Source organism: Pseudorasbora parva, chromosome 13, assembly GCF_024679245.1.
Source record: "Pseudorasbora parva isolate DD20220531a chromosome 13, ASM2467924v1, whole genome shotgun sequence".
Taxonomy (NCBI): Eukaryota; Metazoa; Chordata; class Actinopteri; order Cypriniformes; family Gobionidae; genus Pseudorasbora; species Pseudorasbora parva.
In genome coordinates, this window is record NC_090184.1 from 29,755,380 (window position 1) to 29,772,806 (window position 17,427).

General features: G+C 38.0%; 2 protein-coding genes across 3 annotated transcripts; both read right to left on the reverse strand.

Annotated features, from left to right (window-relative positions):
• Positions 1–341: 341 nt before the first annotated feature.
• Positions 342–9,062, reverse strand: ythdf1 (YTH N6-methyladenosine RNA binding protein F1). The gene is made up of 6 exons (XM_067413868.1): positions 8,659–9,062; positions 8,047–8,071; positions 7,409–7,488; positions 5,275–6,903; positions 4,496–4,540; positions 342–2,326 (listed from the first exon to the last, which is right to left on the reverse strand). The coding sequence occupies exons 1-6, from the start codon at positions 8,683–8,685 to the stop codon at positions 2,300–2,302; spliced, it is 1,833 nt and encodes a 610-aa protein (XP_067269969.1). The 5' UTR covers positions 8,686–9,062; the 3' UTR covers positions 342–2,299.
• A 3,201-nt stretch (positions 9,063–12,263) lies between these two features.
• On the reverse strand, positions 12,264–17,127 carry nkain5 (sodium/potassium transporting ATPase interacting 5). 2 transcript variants are annotated; one of them, XM_067412684.1, is made up of 6 exons: positions 16,888–17,127; positions 14,718–14,855; positions 14,008–14,088; positions 13,561–13,758; positions 13,218–13,278; positions 12,264–13,077 (listed from the first exon to the last, which is right to left on the reverse strand). In XM_067412684.1, the coding sequence occupies exons 1-6, from the start codon at positions 16,939–16,941 to the stop codon at positions 13,064–13,066; spliced, it is 546 nt and encodes a 181-aa protein (XP_067268785.1). In that variant the 5' UTR covers positions 16,942–17,127; the 3' UTR covers positions 12,264–13,063. The 2 variants fall into 2 exon arrangements, with proteins under 2 accessions (XP_067268785.1, XP_067268786.1); XM_067412685.1 differs by having other exon boundaries at positions 13,214–13,278.
• Positions 17,128–17,427: the final 300 nt, after the last annotated feature.

Genomic DNA, 17,427 nt, shown 5'->3' on the forward strand with positions numbered 1-17,427 from the left:
ACCATTTTAACATATGACCTAAAGGAAATCATATTGCTATGTGCCACATGAGAGTTTGAACACAGTATGCAGATACTCCCATAGTCTATTTACTTGAATTCAGCAGTCTAAGCAAGTGCAAGATGTGCACATGAATAAAATGGGCTACCAATTGTACAACATTCAACCTTTACTGTAAGGCTTACAGCACAATGCTTGATCAACACTTCTTGCTCTCTTCAACTGAGCAATTAATGGTCTTAGACAAGGCAAAGTTGGAGTGTGTCATATATTCTTCGCACTGAAAACGACCAAAAACACAACCTCTGAATTGTGATGACAAAGATGAACCATTTTAAAAATGTGGGCAAAACAAACATTTATAAAGCATTGTTGATTATATTGACCATGAGGGAATTACAGTATTTCGACATTTGTTATAATTAGCTCTATTTCTAAGCTTATTTTACATTGTTCAGAAGTGACATTGACATAAATATATCCTGGGTTATTTTGAGATTCAAAAAATAAACACATAACAAATATATGTCCATCATCTTAAAGTTCAACACGTTTATCCTGTGTTCGTCAAAGGTGATTTCTTAACGTTAAATCCCTTCAGGTGGGCATGAGCAGGTTAAAAATTGATACAGAACTCTGTTTTGTGCATCTTTGTGTAAAAACAATTAGTAGAGTAACAAAAGACAGTCTGTCCAACAAAAGGCAGTAAAAAGAACACCAATTACACCATATAGTATTATTTTAATAATGAGCATGATCAAATCTAAGAACGTGATAGATAGTGACCTTCCAATACAATGCATATTCATTTCAGGGGTGACTTTAAATGTTTGTCTTGTAACTCTTTTTTTAATATTTTTAGTATTTCATATATTTTCATGAATCTTTTGTTATATGACTATAGAAATCTGAAACCCTCACACGGTTCAAGTCCGCTCTCCCACACACAAACACACAAAACAGCAAGCAGGTCCTAAAAAAATCACGCACAGAAACCATATACTCTTTTTTTGTTTTTTCTTACTTTTAACAGTAAATCAGTAACATTAATTTTCAGGTTACACGTTTTGAGGCGTTCTTCGTTATCGTTATAATTATATGATCCTACGTTAAAGCTTAGCAATATACTGAGGACATGGGGGAGGAAAAAAAGCGATAAAATGAAATCTGTTAAGAAAAGACAAGGAACAAAAAAATAAAAATAAAAAATTGAATTAGAGGTGATGCATCTAAAGTGACTTTAAATAAAACGCAGTGAATTGCTACATCTCTCAGATTGGCTTAAAGAAACAGCGACCTCTGCTGGGCGGGGTTGGAACAGTAAGTAGTTACATTTCTGCTCTTTAAACATTAAGCATGTATGGGAACAGAGTCTGAGCACCGGGCTCTGAACCATAAAGAAAACATTAGTTTAACTTTCTTTCTTTTAGTCCAGCCAGTGACAATGTTGACTTCCCTTGGTTAAGGATGCATGGGATGTCGTCTCCCTGATAATGCTGTTTCAATTGAGGTATAGAACAGCCATTATTAAACGGTTTCCGTAGCTTTAAAATGTTAAGGCTCCAAGCAGGAAAAAAAAAAAAAAAAGTGACATAAGTGGCACGTCACTGAAAAAAAAAAAAAAAAAAAGTCAAGTGTTACATAATTCAAAAATATATTTTTTTTATAACATCATCTCATGTCAAGACATTTCATTGTCCCTTCTACGCAGTTGCACGATTCTCCACAAATGGGTTTTCAAACCACTCTGGATCTACAGAATGTAAAACTGGCCTGTTACAGTTACTGATGCTGGAGATGCCCCTCCCCCCGACCAGAGCGGCGTCTGAACACGCCCCCCTCATTCCTTACCTCTGCCATGACTGACATACACTCTACCACCATCCCTGATACACACACACATACATACACGTGTCACAGAATTTACTACCCACTCATGATGAGGAGCAGTGAGGCTAAAGAAACAAACATACAGGATGAAATAAAAGAGTGTGTACAGATAACGGTTGGTCAAAGGGGGGAGGGAGGTATATGAAAACAATACCAAATGATAAAAAAAAGAAAAAAAAAACTATCGAAATGATGACGCAACGTTGAGAGGTGCTAATAGACTTCAGCCCCCACAGGTAAAGCAGGAGGCGCAGAGGCTCGAGTCTGACGCTGGCTGAAGTCACCAGAATTAAATAGAAAAACATAATGATTGTTTATTTTTTAAATTTCATCTCGTGTCCTCTTTAAATTTCATTTTTCAAATGGTCAGTCCTAAAACAACTGCTCATCAGCTGTAGGGGGCAGCCTTCTATTGTTTATTTCGGTTCTGGCGTTCCTGTGGGAGAGAGGGAGAGAAATGGAGGGAGGTCACTTTGATGTACACTTAAAAATCACTTTCATTTCAAAATACTACCACTGCAATCCAACAAAGGGCTCTCACAATTTTTGACTAATAATTTCCATTGAATATTTAAAAACATTTAATGGGCAATTTATTTATTTGTTTATTTTATGTCATGGCAAGAATAGGGTATCAGTTACAATTTAGGTAACTAAATTAATAGATGTATTTATCAGCATATCAGTTTCGCAGTTTTTTCTTTTTTTAACTTTATATGGCTGGGGTAGAGCAGTCTATGGTAATATCCAAACCAAAATTAACTAATTTAAATAACTTTATAGTTCAAATACAGGTTGACAATTTTTTTTAAAAATACAATGATAAACCTCCCATTTCAGTCTATGAAGAATTTAAAGGATACTTCACCACCTTTTCATATTAAACTATGTTATTCCCTTAACTAAGACGAGTTCTTACATACCTCTCTCGTCTGAATGCGTGCACTTAATCGCTCTGACGCGCGCCGACGATCTGATAGCATTTAGCTTAACCCACTAAGCCCAGTTCATTCACTATGGTACCAAACAGAGATCAAGTTAGAAGTGACCAAACACCTAACTGTATTTAAATAGGGAAAAAATGGAGGCGTTTGGTTGCTTCTGACTTGATCTCTGTTTGGTACCATAGAGAATGAACTGGGCTTAGTGGGCTAAGCTAAATGCTATCAGATCATCACCGCGTGTCAGAGTGATTAAGTGCACGCATTCAGACGAGAAAGGTATGTATCAACTCGTCTTAGTTAAGAGAATAACATAGTTTAATATGAAAAAGCAGTGAATTATCCCTTCAAGAAAAGGGATGTCAAAAAGATAAGAGATTATATTAATTCAAAATATGATGTACAGTCAAACGAAAAATTATTCAGACATCATTTTTCTTACTAGAGGGTGCCGGACACTATAGTTAATTTATACAAGTGAGGATAGCAAAATAAAGTAAACTGTGAGCCAAAATTTTATACCCAAAAAAAGTTGATTCAGACACTTTGACCTGACCATGTTTTGCCTAAGTGTTTTTTTCTTTAATTGCTAATGTGACCTTTTACACCACACACTGAAAAAAATTAAGCCATGCTTGGTCATTGGTTGACCAAAATTGGTATTATCTAACTGAATACTTAAATTAAACAGCTGACAGCTGATCGGTTGATTGTTATCCATTGCATCCCTTTCTATTAAAGTTATCTGACATTATCAAGATTAGTTGGTTCTGACACAGTTTAACTGAGTTTGACATATTTTATTACCATTTTCTAAACTATAGCAAATAAACTGTAATAATGTGAGAATATAGGTGTCTGAATAAATTTTGGTTTGATATACGTTATAATATATAAATACTACTTTTTGAACCACCAGCTGAATGAAAATGTAATTTCTTTCATAAATATAGGGGTTACCCTGGTAAACAACGCAGCTAGGCTATTTAGAAATGCAACTAGTTTGCAAGTTTACAGGTATGATATAAACACCATAAGGTAAACATTGTTAAAATTCATCAAAAGAAGATCAATAAGCCACAAAACACGCAAGGCAGTAGAACTTGCATCAATGCCGTGTTTTCACTTTGAAACATGCAGTGCTCACAATTAAATCATAGCCTTTTGAAGTTTAATAATCACATTAAGCCATATCGTGACTCCTGTTGTTTTTCTGTCCCCAAATTTAAAACCCCATGAAATGATAATTAAGACTACTCTTTTACCAATTAAGATATAAAAAAAATGATGGCCTTAAATTTGATACAACTTTGATACAATCTTCTAAATGTTTAAAAGATGGTTACATACAGAAAGATAAACATCTGTTTTAGGTCAATTTAGAAAAAGTTTATTAAAAGGTTTAATATGGATACTTTTCTAAACATCTTTTAGAGAATTTTCAGAGTAAAATTGATGTCTGAAATTAAAAGTAGTGTAGTTCAACAAAATATATTTTACAGTCAAAGGAGTGTTACAGGAGCAGTACGATAGTAATTCTTCAACCTTCAATAAATGGTGCAAATTATAGCCCTTAGCCTATGACACATTCCCGATTTGAGCATAAATATAAACATTTATAAAAATTGTGACTTTTTAAAAATAAGATAAAAAGAATAGCTTACTTGATCCAGTCGGGATCGGTTCTGGAGAGGAGCAGGCTCTAGGTTCTGTCAATGGATATGAAAGAAAGAGTTTAAAATTAATAATTCTTTGAAACAAAGTAAAAAAACATTACAACTTTTTCTTAACCACATTCTCAAAAAAAAGAGCCAAATTTAACAGATTATCTCATCCATAACTTGTCAAAAACAGAAATCAGTAATAACAGAAATCACATTTAAAATGAGCAAACAGAGTGAAGTCAATTTAAGTATGAAGTATTTTTTCTTCCAGTCACCAAAGGTATTACTAATATAATACAATTTATTAGCAGCTTGATACTTGACTAAAGCAGCAGCACATTATTAAAACCACCTCTGTTTGGATGTAGCATCAAAAACAGAAAAATTAAATTACTACAGCATCAATAGCAAACGCAATAAGCATCGACCATTCAAAAAGACCCATGTAGAAGTGCACTGATCACTGGCACCTTCAAACAGCTGTAACATTTACATAGGCAGTTTCTGTGACATGAAAAGTAGCCTGAACCGATCACATGCCGTTCAAAGTTCTTTGGTTAATCGCTGCTTATGGTCATTCACCTCAAAAGGGTCTACATAGAAATATTTTCCTCCGGTATATACACATCTCTAAACCATTAAAGACGATTATAATATATATAAAAACACAACACAACCTGCATCAATATTAGTTCCCAGTCATGTGCTAAACAATGCAGCTATTAAAAATAATCTTAAAAAACCCAGCTGAATTTTCAAGATTAAAGCATGCACGTTACCTTTCTTACCACCTCTTCCTCCTCCTGCCGTTTCTCGTAGTGTGAGAAGTCATCGAAGATAGAGGTGGTGTGTTTATAGGTGGCGATGATCTTCAGCACCTGCTTGGCCTTCTCCAGAGGCACCTCCTGCGTGTCACGGGAGTTGGTCACGGGCTTGTTGTCATTGTTCTCCAGGCGGATGTGCCTGAGCTGGCTGTTGGGCACGTCTTTAACAAACAGCCAGTCCACATCGAATTTGCCCTTCCACTTGTCCTGCGCCCAAACGCCGGCGCTGGTGCCGTAGTCTACAGGCGAGCGCATCTCCGCCACGCCGCAGAAGTGTCCGCTGCCATTGACGCTGAACAGCAGGTAGACGGGACCCTTGCCGTTGATGGCCCGAAAGGCTGAATCCAGCCGCTTGTTACCATGTTCCGTGCTGCACCAGATGGAGTACTTGATAGAGCGGTGGATGTCATCCTCCGAGTAGCTCTTAATGATGAACACCCGGCCGTTTTTCAGGTTCCAATCGAATTCCTTGGGGTTGTAGCTGTGCGCTGCGCGCAGCTTTTCCAGGACCGGGTGGGACTCGACAGCACCCGAGCCCGGAAGGCCGCCTCCGCCGCCGTTGCCGACCCCTCCGCCGCTCGAGGAACCGGTGCTGTCCACGCTGCCTCCCCCGCCATATCCAGGGTTGCGGTTACGCGGGGCAACCCACCGGGTTTGAGGGGGAGGAGCAGGGTTGTGGTTCTGGTAAGGCTGCGGAGGGGGCGGGCCCTGCATCGCCATCTGCTGGGCAAGCGATTGGGCAGAAGGCATGGGGGGCTGAGGCGGGGGCGGCAGCCCGTGTGGGTGAGGTGGTAGGTGACCCTGGGAGTGGAGGGGAGGCTGCTGGTGGTGTGGCGGCAATGGCGAGGCCACTTTAGTCACAGGCCCCTTATTATCCCAAGTGCCGATGTCCATGTTGTGTTTGATGGGCGGTGGGGGCAGGGTGCCTCCAGCCATTGGCATCCCTGGCTTGCTCTTTATCTTTAGCTGCTGAGGCTTGGCTGGTTTGCTAGCGATGGCTGCCCAGGATGTGGGTTTGGGGGGCGGTAGCCCCATAGGAGTCCCACCATTACCCGTGGCCACCGCCGCCACTTGCCCTCCTCCGATAACAGAGCCCACCGTCTTCACCCCAGAACCACCTCCAGTCACGTCGCCGCCGATCTTTAGTCCCACCATGCCCTGCTCTAAACTATTCATACCTGGCGCCTTATTCAAGGTGTCACTGGGGAAGCCCGTTTGCCCATCGGGCACCAGTGTGCCACCTAAAGAACTAGGTGGGTAACTGTAACTGCCCCCATACGCAGAACTCTGAGTCTGCTGGCCCTGGGAGCCACTTGTACCCCAGGCGGAAAACGCAGGATTTTCAGGGAAAAAGTTAAAGCGGTGTGGATAGATGCTACTGCCCAGACCCCCAGGCTGTCCAAACACAGTGTCATGCATGAAGTGATGGTCTCCATTGCTGAGGGGGGCGTACGGAGTGAGGTATGGGATCGGCGGGTCTCCACCGGTGGACCAGGGGGCCTCGCTGAGGGGGTACGGGAAGCCAATCGAGGGGGCATAGTAGCTAGACAGGTATGGGTCGGTCATGGATTGGTAACTGTTATTCTGTGGGAAAACCAGAAATATAGATGTTAGAATTACTAATGACAAAATGCAAACCAAATATACTCATTTCAAACAGGACAAAAACTGATTAAACACGAAACTGCGTAAGCAACACTCCATATTTCTATGGAATTTTTTTAAAACTCCCTCACTAATTAAAAATTATGTTATAAAAATATTATACAGTCAGTTCCTTTTTATATTGTAATGTGGTTATGGTAATGTCCTGGTATTTAAAAAAAAATACAGACCCATTTAGTGGTTAACACAACAGAAAAGAGTTCTTTTAGAAACAAAGTGTGTTTGCATTGACCATTTTACATGCATGTTATACTAAAAATCAAGTATTCTTTTTTCCAATGTAAACATCCTTTAAAATAAGATACATTTATCAGAACAGCAAAGTTATGTAAAAATAACGATACTCATTTTAAAAGAATGTGTGTTAAATAAAATATTTTCTCATTTTTATACCCTAAGACAAACACAAAAACACATTTCTCACCGGATTAGACTGGCCAGTGAGGTATGGTTCAAAGTCATTGTCATGGACTGTTTCCTTCTGATGGAGAGAGCCATTTTGCACTGAAATAAAGAGTGACATTTAAAAGCAGGGTTACTTTTCAGCCACTACATCTGATGATAAACCCAAAGCATGTGCTAAATCCAACAGCCTTCTCTTTTCTGGAAAAAATATTACCTAACCAGAGCTATCCGGTTCACATTTTAGATTTTAACAAATAATAAACAACTACAGTAAGTCACCACACTGATCTCAGTGAGTCATTGACCACATGTTCTGACTGAGTACCACAATACTACAGACACACAGTCATGGATGAAGCAGACAGTCTAAAAATCGCCCAAGGGACACAAATTCACAACTACAGTGGATAAAGCCACAGAATCTATTTAATTTGCTCAAAAGCCAAGCCCTCACACAGGAGCAGTTCTGGACTCCAGGAGGAGGTATATTCTCCATCAGGTGATTGACTGAGCTCTTTCACAACATTTGGAGGATATCTTTAAGAGCATATATGATTGTGAGATTAGATTCCATGCCAGTAAATAAGAAACAATATCCTGGCCGTTTTATTTATTAATCTAGATGTATGTTAAAAGGCAGCTTTTAAAAAAACTTACCTTTAGCGTCTTGCCCTTTGGATGTCTTCCCATTCAGTAGGTGATCAGAGATGGACAGAAACAACAAGACAAAACATTAACACCGTTGAATCGTTGTTTTAAACACAAGCTCTTCGTGCTTAACATGTAAATACTTCCCAATGTTTCATCCTCTTAATCCACATCGACTCCATCAGAGCATCACCAATAAATCAATGCACTATCAGGGCTCGCTTTTTAAAAATAACATTCGTTATTTAAAAAAACGGGGGGCTTACACTGACATTTATTTAGTCAATTATGGTATTATACATGCACTCGGACAGCTCAATATTTCGTCGACCACGCAAATCAGCCCAAGTCCAGAGAAAACTGGTTATAACTCTCGGAAGCTGATGAGAGGGGATTGTGAAAATAAATTAATGAATTAAGAAAACGTCTGTTTGGACAGAGGAAACGCGATGTGATATTCAACGAAACGAGTGGGAAAAAATGCTAAATCGTTAGCCACCGCGCTTGTGAGAAGCAATGAGAGGCAGATGCCCGTAATGTCTCCGCAGAAGCGGCGGAGGCTGCACGCGCATTCCCTGCTCCTCCTAAAGGCCTTAGCGACGCCGTGCCACTCCAACCTACCTGTGGGTCAATACTGGTGGTAGACATAATTCATCAAGAGGGCCTCTTTAGATTCAGCAAGAGTCTTGCAAAGAAAAACTGAAACAGCAGCGAAGGTGCTCGGCGTAACCCGAAGCCCGTGGGTTCCTCTCGGCTCCGTACAGGCTGAACTGCGCTTTTTTCAGCAAGTTCCACGACTTGATTCTGGCGATCCGGTCCTCTCGAGCGCACTAAAAGTCCAGCCTGGGGATGTTTCCGAGAGTATTAGAGGCTCTGCGGTTTTGAGGTTTAATCCAATGCTGTCACAAGCCGTGTGTAAATTAATTTCAAAGTGTATATAATTTTTTTCCTCCTCCCAGCCCGCAGTTATTGTGCACCTCTGTTCACTTCCGCCCAATGGCCGCTCCATCCGGGATCTGTGCGGAGGGACTGACGCCACATGGACCGGGTGGCCATCAACCTGAGAAAATTGGGGGGAAAGTTATTACTGCATACATATCTTATTTATCTTAGTAAATTAATTTCATATTTCATTCTCATAATTACTTCAATAACTTTAAAGTATAGTGTTTATAAAGTGCATTTTTTGGCTTTGACATAATTGGATATGGCTATTAGGGGCCAATACTGCTGTAATTGTTATTTTTTGTTTATTTTAGTGCTGTCAAATTTATTAATCACTTTTAAAAACCCTTTATATACAGGTCGTTCTCAAAAAATTTACATATGTGATAAAGTTCATTATTTTCCATAATGTAATGATAAAAATTAAACTTTCATATATTTTACATTCATTGCACATCAACTGAAATATTGCAGGTCTTTTATTGTTTTAATACTGATGATTTTGGCATACAGCTCATGAAAACCCAAAAATTCTCAAAACATTTGCATATTTCATCCGTCCAATAAAAGAAAAGTGTTTTTAATACAAAAAAAGTAAACCTTCAAATAATCATGTTCAGTTAATCACTCAATACTTGGTCGGGAATCCTTTTGTAGAAATGACTGCTTCAATGCGGCGTGGCATGGAGGCAATCAGCCTGTGGCACTGCTGAGGTGTTATGGAGGCCCAGGATGCTTCGATAGCGGCCTTAAGCTCATCCAGAGTGTTGGGTCTCGCGTCTCTCAACTTTCTCTTCACAATATCCCACAGATTCTCTATGGGGTTCAGGTCAGGAGAGTTGGCAGGCCAATTGAGCACAGTAATGCCATGGTCAGTAAAGCATTTACCAGTTTTTTTTTTTTTTTTGGGGGGGGGGGGGGGGGGGGGGGGGTTGAATCTCTGTGCCAGTCTCCCTGTGTGAGCTGTATGCCAAAATCATCAGTATTAAAACAATAAAAGACCTGAAATATTTCAGTTTTTAACTTTTATCACATATGCAATTTTTTTTAGAAGTACCGGTGTGTATATATATATATATATATATATATATATATATATATATATATATATATATATATATATATATATATATATATATATATATACATACATACATACATACAATATACACCAATCGACCAGGCATAACATCACCTATGTTGGCCCGTCTTTTGCTGTCAAAACAGCCTGACCCATTAAGGGATGGACTCCACCTCCTTTAAGTCCTGTAAGTTGCGAAGAGGGGTCTCCATGGATCAACTTGTTTGATCAGCCATGCAACAAATGCTCGATTGGAGATTGGATTGAAATCTAGGGAATTTGGAGGCCATGTCAACCTCAAACTCGCTGTGCTCCTCAAACCATTCCTGAATCATTTTTGCTTTGTGTCAGGGCACATTATCCTGTTGAAAGAGGCCACAGCCACTAGGGAATACCATTTCCATGGAAAGGTGTACATGCATGGTCTGCAACAATGCTTAGGTAGGTGGTACATGTCAAAATAACAGCCACATGGATGACAGGACACAAGGTTTACCAGCATAACAAAAGCATCACAATGCCTCTTCCAGCTTGCCTTTTCTCCATATCCTGGTGCCATGTGTTCCCCAGGTAAGTGACCTGCCCATCCATGTGATGTAAAAGAAAATGTGATTCATCAGACCAGGCCACCTTCTTCCATTGCTCTGTGGTCCAGTTCTGATGCTCACGTGCCCACTGTTGATGTTGGTGCTTTCAGTGGTGGACAGCGGTCAGGATGGGCACCCTGGCGGTTCTGCGGCTGTGCAGCCACTTACGCAACAAACTGTGATGCACTGTGTATTCTGACACCTTTCTATTTTAGAGCCAGGATAAACTTCTTAAGCAAATTGAGCTACAGTATAGCTCGTCATTTTGATCAGACCACACAAGCCATCTTTTGCTCCCCACGTGCATCAATGAGCCTTGGCCAACCCTGTCGCCGGTTCACCACTATTCCTTCCTTGGACCACTTTTGATAGACAATGACCTTTGCTGACCGGGAACACCCCACAAGAGCTACAGTTTTGAAAATACTAGCTGTCACAATTGGCCCTTGTCAAACGCACTCAAATACACTTGCCCATTTTTTTCATTCTAACACATCAACTTTGAGGACTTGCTGTTCACTTGCTGACTAATATATCCCACCGTGGTGAAGAGATAATCAGTATATTTCCCTTCACCTGTTATAATTTGATGCCTTATTGTTGTATTGTATAGTATATATATATATATATATATATATATATATATATATATATATATATATATATATATATATATATATATATAAACTTTTATGTTGGATGTGATTAATCTCAATTAATCGATTTGACATTACTACATCATTTCTGAATGGGAGTCAATGGCAGCCCTGAACCAGTTAAAATGATGAAAAATAGTAGGAAACACTGGAACCCCACAGGGAGCAGCTCTGCTTCAACAAACCACCCATTTCACAGATGACACAAGATACAACAAGAGTTAAATGTGATGAGTTATTTTTGGTTGATAATGTGTTGCCAGTTTGAAAGTGATGAAGAGGGAACGTTGGATGCTATACAAAAGATGCCATACAATAATTGCAGGTGTACAGGTAAGATTATCAGTCATGTTTTTTATTGTTATGTTGGGAACCTATGATATGTGGGCTACTGTAAGCTGTTGCCTCAATCACGGATTTAAACACAACTTATGTTTTTCTCACTTTAACCATTAGGAGTCAGTCTCATTTGAGTCGAATTGTGGAATTTCCTCGATAGCACAAAGCTACACTGTGTGATATTTCCCCCCATCTGGCGGTGTAAAGGTATATGACTATCCAGTGAATATTAGTTTCTGTTCCTCTCAATTCTGATTTTCACTCCTACGGTGGCCGATTTAGTCCAAGATTAACATGGCTTCCAGTTCGACCTCGTCCATGAGTGCCATCGACTGTTAAAACGCGAAAGGCGAAGCTTGAATTTTTGGGTATGTCCCTCTTTGGCTAATGTACTTTCAAGATGGAGGGGCAACATGGCGACCGGCATTCGAACCCCTCACCTGTATGTATTTTCAATGGAATATTTTAAACTTACGAGAATACTTTATTACTTGAAAGAAGTAAATATACATTAATGAGCACATATATATTTTTGAAAGAACTAAGTGTTTTTAGCTAAGAATAAACTAAAAAATGACACAGTGAAGCTTTAATGAAAGTGATTATTCATACAAAATGTGGTGTTTTATATCAAATATTTATTAAGATATGCACTACATGTATAACTTAAGGAAAGAAAATACGATACGACTACAGCTAGCATTCAAAATACAGTTTTCAGTAAATGTATTTACATACAAAATGAGGTTTGATGTTCTGTATGTTACGTTTTTCTTTGGGTCATTAAGATACAGAGCACTAACATGCAGATATTATAATTGCGCTCTCCCATACTCACACAAATATGGCATGTGTTACTGGTAGTAAAGGAGACAGATGTACATCATTAAAAATTAAACAGCATTTTGCTGTGTACTAACATAAGTGCATGTAAGCAATTAATTATTATTAATTTAATCTCCAACATTAAACCTAAAGAAATCTCTGCATTGTTTAAACTCTTCTGATCTGAACAAAATGTACAAAATATAGCATTTGAAGTGTAAAATTAGAAGTCCCAGGCTTAAACAGTAGGCTAGAAAAAAGAATTCGCAGAGGTAGGTAGCAAGAAGTTCAGAATAAAGTCATGAAAATGTTTTATAGAAAAATCACTTTCTGAAAAAAAAAGCAATATAAATGCTTGTGAGGTTAATGGTTGTATACTTTGACTTTGTGATGGATAGATATAGAAGCCTTTTGACTGGAGACGCATGTTTGTAAGGAGAGTGTTTGCGTGCATCAATCTTATTTTCTTAATTTTGTGTGTGTATGTGTATACATATTTAAATCATTTAAAATCCATCTGATCTGATTTCTGTCCTTTTCTGCAATATCTTCCCACTCTCAATGTTCTTTCAGATGTTGACATCTGGCCACTGTCACTTATACAAATCTGAAAAGCAACACAATGTAGATACAACATTATATTCACGTGAAGTAATATCAGTTGCGAATATGAATAATTGAAACATAATCAAAAATGACTTAATAAACAGATAAAAGGTAAAACACAAGGAAATGTATTTTACAAACATGTGTCTTCCTCTTCATTGAAGATACTGACGATATAGCAGGCAAATACAAATCCCAGAGCCTACATACAAACAAAGCAACAGATTAAGTCACATACACGCCACTTTTTTTTGCGAGTATCTGTGATTTTTTGTATTTGTATGAATGTATCACAAAACTTAAAGCTGAAGAATGAAGTGTTCATATTAAAACTAAGGTATGTTTTTTAATAGGTTTGCATGTTATTTTGTAAGTTATTTAAAACTTGTTATGGCTGACACAACAGCATTTCCTTAACAACAATCATTATTTCTCTACACTTCCGCTTTAAATGACAATGACTTGATCCGTTTTAGGTTCTTACAGAAATGAACAGTTGCAGGGCGCTGTGCATAACCTCGATGTACTGATACTCCAACAAGCAGTTCAATTCAGAGACTAGCGCAGGACTGTCCAAATGCTGCCATCTTGTGGTCGGGAGGTTTCTGTTCCCACAGCCCGGACCATTGTCCTTCCACCATGAACGGTGAGATGAAATTCCCAGTGACAGATAATTACTGTCCTATAACGGCACATCACAGAAATGCCTTAACAGTTTGAATTTTCAGAAAACATTATTGACTTTAATGCTGTAGTACTGAGGAATCATAGAGTGTAAGTTTAAAATCCCAGTTTAATCCCATTAATCCCAATATAGGTTGTAAACCTATATTACAGAGATGATATCATACCAGTGGGATGAATGTATGTGAACTTGGTTTAGCACTAGACTGACTCATATGAACATTCCCATTAAAATGTGTCTCTTTACCTTTGATAGCCCTCCGAGGTCTAGATAAAGGCAACAGATAAAGATATTCCAAGTCACCCAAAACACGGTCCAGACTATATACTAAAAGAAAAGGAAAGGACACATAATGGTCATCAGAGATATTAAAATGTAAAACCAGTAATATCATGTAATATTATTGCAATTAACTGTAATTAATAAAAAAATAATAATCAAAATTAATATTTCCGTGTATATTTTAAATGTCATTTATTCCTGTGATGTCAAAACAGAATGTCACATGATCCTTCAGATATTATTCTAATATGCTGATCTGGTGATCATGAAACATTTATAATATTGTCTGGAAACCAGGATACATTTTTCCAGGATCATTTGATTAATACAAAGATCAAAAGAACAGCATTTCATTTCATTGAAACAGAAATATTTTGTAACAATATAAACGTCTTTACTGTCACTTTTGATCAATGAATCTCATTATCCCAGGATATTTATTTACTAATTTTCTATAAATAAATAAAAAATATATAATTCTAATTAAATTAATCATATTGATTTATTTAGTTAATACATTATTTCAATTTCAGAAATTAATGTAAGTATTTTTGTAATGTGATTATATATAATATTAGTATTTTACAAATAATATTTATAATATTACAATTATTGTACTTATTAGATTCAAAAGTAAAAAAAAGAAAAGAAGAAGAGATAAATACTGTACACACCAAAACTACATAGCGGGGCTTATACTGGACTGTCCCAAACAAGCCCAATATCACCACAATGATGTGCAGGAAGTTGACAAGGATGGGCGCCCACTGGTAACCTAGAAAATCAAACACCTGTCTCTCCACAGCAGTGATCTGGAGAGAGAAAGACAAGAGTATGATATGAACAAGATCTCTACATACTGTGGAAACAATAGCAACGCCAGTTTCTTTGCATCTACACGACTAAATAAAAACATCATACAGCCCCAAACACAATCATAATGTAGACCCCATCTCTTTTTCCCAGAGACACACAATCAAAACCCCCACCTCTGTTTTTTTTCACATGCTGGCTTTTTACTCAGGGTTGCCAGGGTAACAGAGCCAATGGGGTACAAAGCTTGTGACAGAAAAATAGAGAGTGAGAGGTGGAGAAAGAGAAAAGGAGGGGAAAAGGTTGAGCGAGAGGAGATGAGGGCTCTCCTTGGAGGTCAGAGGCTCAGTGAGGGGAGATGTATGATTCAGAAGGGAGGTGCTGGGTGTGGGGGATGCTGCTCCTTTCATAAAGCTTCACTGCAGCAGTCATAAACCCTCTCTCTTGCTGCCACTAACCACCCATCCCCCATGCAATCTCTCTCTGTATGCCATACTGCTGTGTACCAGCTGTTCTCAGAGGTTCCACCTCAAATCAACCATTCGTAGCATGTCTTCCCCAGTCCCCATCCACTGTGTTCCAGCACTAGCTTTGTCGACTTTAACGAGCCAAACATAAAAACATAAAACTGTGAGATGTTTCGAAGATACAGTTGAGCTATCCCCTCTTGGTAATAGACATCTGCATTAAAAATCAATTTACAGCCTCAGACCATAAAGTATCACTATCAATCCTGGTATATCTAATATGTAAACAGTGCCCAACTCATTTGGAATATTTAAAAGAGAACTGCACAGCAACAGTTGCAGAACCTGTTGATATATACATGAAGGATGAATGTTCAGCCAAGACAAAATCGGACATGGTATTGCAGACATGCTGCAAGACCTCTCTTTTTCTATTCACTGGCTGTAATAGGTGTGAAATAGTGAACTGAATTCGTTAAACCGATTAAACCATACAGCTATGTTTTCCTTTTTGAGCCAACCTGAGATCAAATGTGTAAAAATGTAAAGACTAATAACTGCATGCCTCTGTTCTGCTCTGTCTCACCAAATCTTCATCATTTATTAGGTGACTTAAAAATCGGGTGCTATATAGAAAACCCTTTTAGTCCAAATATGATGCCATACATATATATATATATATATATATATATATATATATATATATATATATATATATATATATATATATATATATATATATATATATAACCAAATAAGCATTTTTGATCTCTATTTCTTTCTCTCACACACATACTCAAACAAACAATAGGAGAAAAAAATGACCAAACGTTTAAACTAAAGTTAAAAGCCATACAAAAGTTAAGCAGAGTAGGTGTTCAGACCACAAGTACAACCACTGAAGGGAAATAACACAACAAGGACAATCCAATATATCACTTTATGTGAGTGGAGAAAACAATGTCAACAATGATACAGGACAGTGTAACACATTACAATGGATACAGAAATGAGAGAAAAAAATGAACAAAATATTATCAAATATACAAATACACAAAAATGTGCACAATAAACACAATATATACAAAGCAATATACTGTACACTTGTTATTTGCACTTGCAGTTCTCATTTTGTGTGTGCAATATTATAAACATGTATTATAAAATGTGTATCATAGATTATGAACTAAAATGTAGTTATGTTTGTGCCATTTCACAATAGGCCTACTACAATATTTATCATAATAGTCCCATAACTGTCCAAGCTTGTTTATGTACAGGGTAGTATATTCTGAGGTAAAAATTCCAACATAACCTACACAAAAATATGTATACTAAGCTATAAATGGTAAACTATTTATTTGTGGCTCAAGACTTGAGTTTTTTCAAACAATAGACGATTTAAAAGGATATGCAGACTTTAGGACGAGATGTACAGAAACTAGTCTCAAAGTTAATATCAAAACGTCTTGTGTTTTTATGTTTTTATATCACACATATTCAATAAACGGGATACAAAATTGTAAAGAGGTGACGCTTGTTTACAATTCTGTAACACACTTACCAGCTGAAGAGCGCAGAAGAATATCAACATACACCTCCCCGAGCAGCAACCCATCTTCACTGTTCTCTCCGGTATAAACGTCAACTCAAAATGGTCAATAAAACAGATGCATTTTGAAGATCCTCAGTATTTACTCGAAGTATTTTTCTCTATGCCTCCTTTATAATGGTCTGTGATCATAGCTGTACATCGCGGTTAGGGTTAAAACATGAAGCGGTGTGAAGAAGTGGGCGGGGACAGAGGGTGATATCGGGGTAAATAAAATGGGGTGGGTCCTTAAATATAACAGCCACCACCTCCTGGTGCTTTGTTGAGAGGGAGCGGCAGGTGGAGCACTTGCCGCTGGGAGAGTTGGAAACTAATCAGCTTATGCACCTTAATTTTAGATCTGACTACCCTTTACGTGACTGTTTTAAAAAAAAATACTCAGTTCATGTAATATCTTCTTGCGCTGAAACTTGCTGAAAAACACCTTAAACCATCTTAAGCTCAGTTTTTTCTGTTATCTGGTTTGTGCTTCCCAGCTATACACCATCTGAG

Excerpts from the sequence above, each read along its gene's own strand:
- ythdf1 (XM_067413868.1), bottom strand. The coding sequence starts at position 8,685 with ATGTCTACCACCAGTATTGACCCACAG. Across the intron at positions 6,904-7,408 it reads TCACTGGCCAGTCTAATCCG|AATAACAGTTACCAATCCAT; the intron begins GTGAGAAATGTG and ends GTTTTCCCACAG. Across the intron at positions 2,327-4,495 it reads ACCGATCCCGACTGGATCAA|GAACGCCAGAACCGAAATAA; the intron begins GTAAGCTATTCT and ends TCTCTCCCACAG.
- nkain5 (XM_067412684.1), bottom strand. The coding sequence starts at position 16,941 with ATGGGTTGCTGCTCGGGGAGGTGTATGTTGATATTCTTCTGCGCTCTT. Across the intron at positions 13,759-14,007 it reads ACCTCGGAGGGCTATCAAAG|GACAGTAATTATCTGTCACT; the intron begins GTAAAGAGACAC and ends GTGCCGTTATAG. Across the intron at positions 13,279-13,560 it reads CCCTGCAACTGTTCATTTCT|GCTCTGGGATTTGTATTTGC; the intron begins GTAAGAACCTAA and ends GTTTGTATGTAG.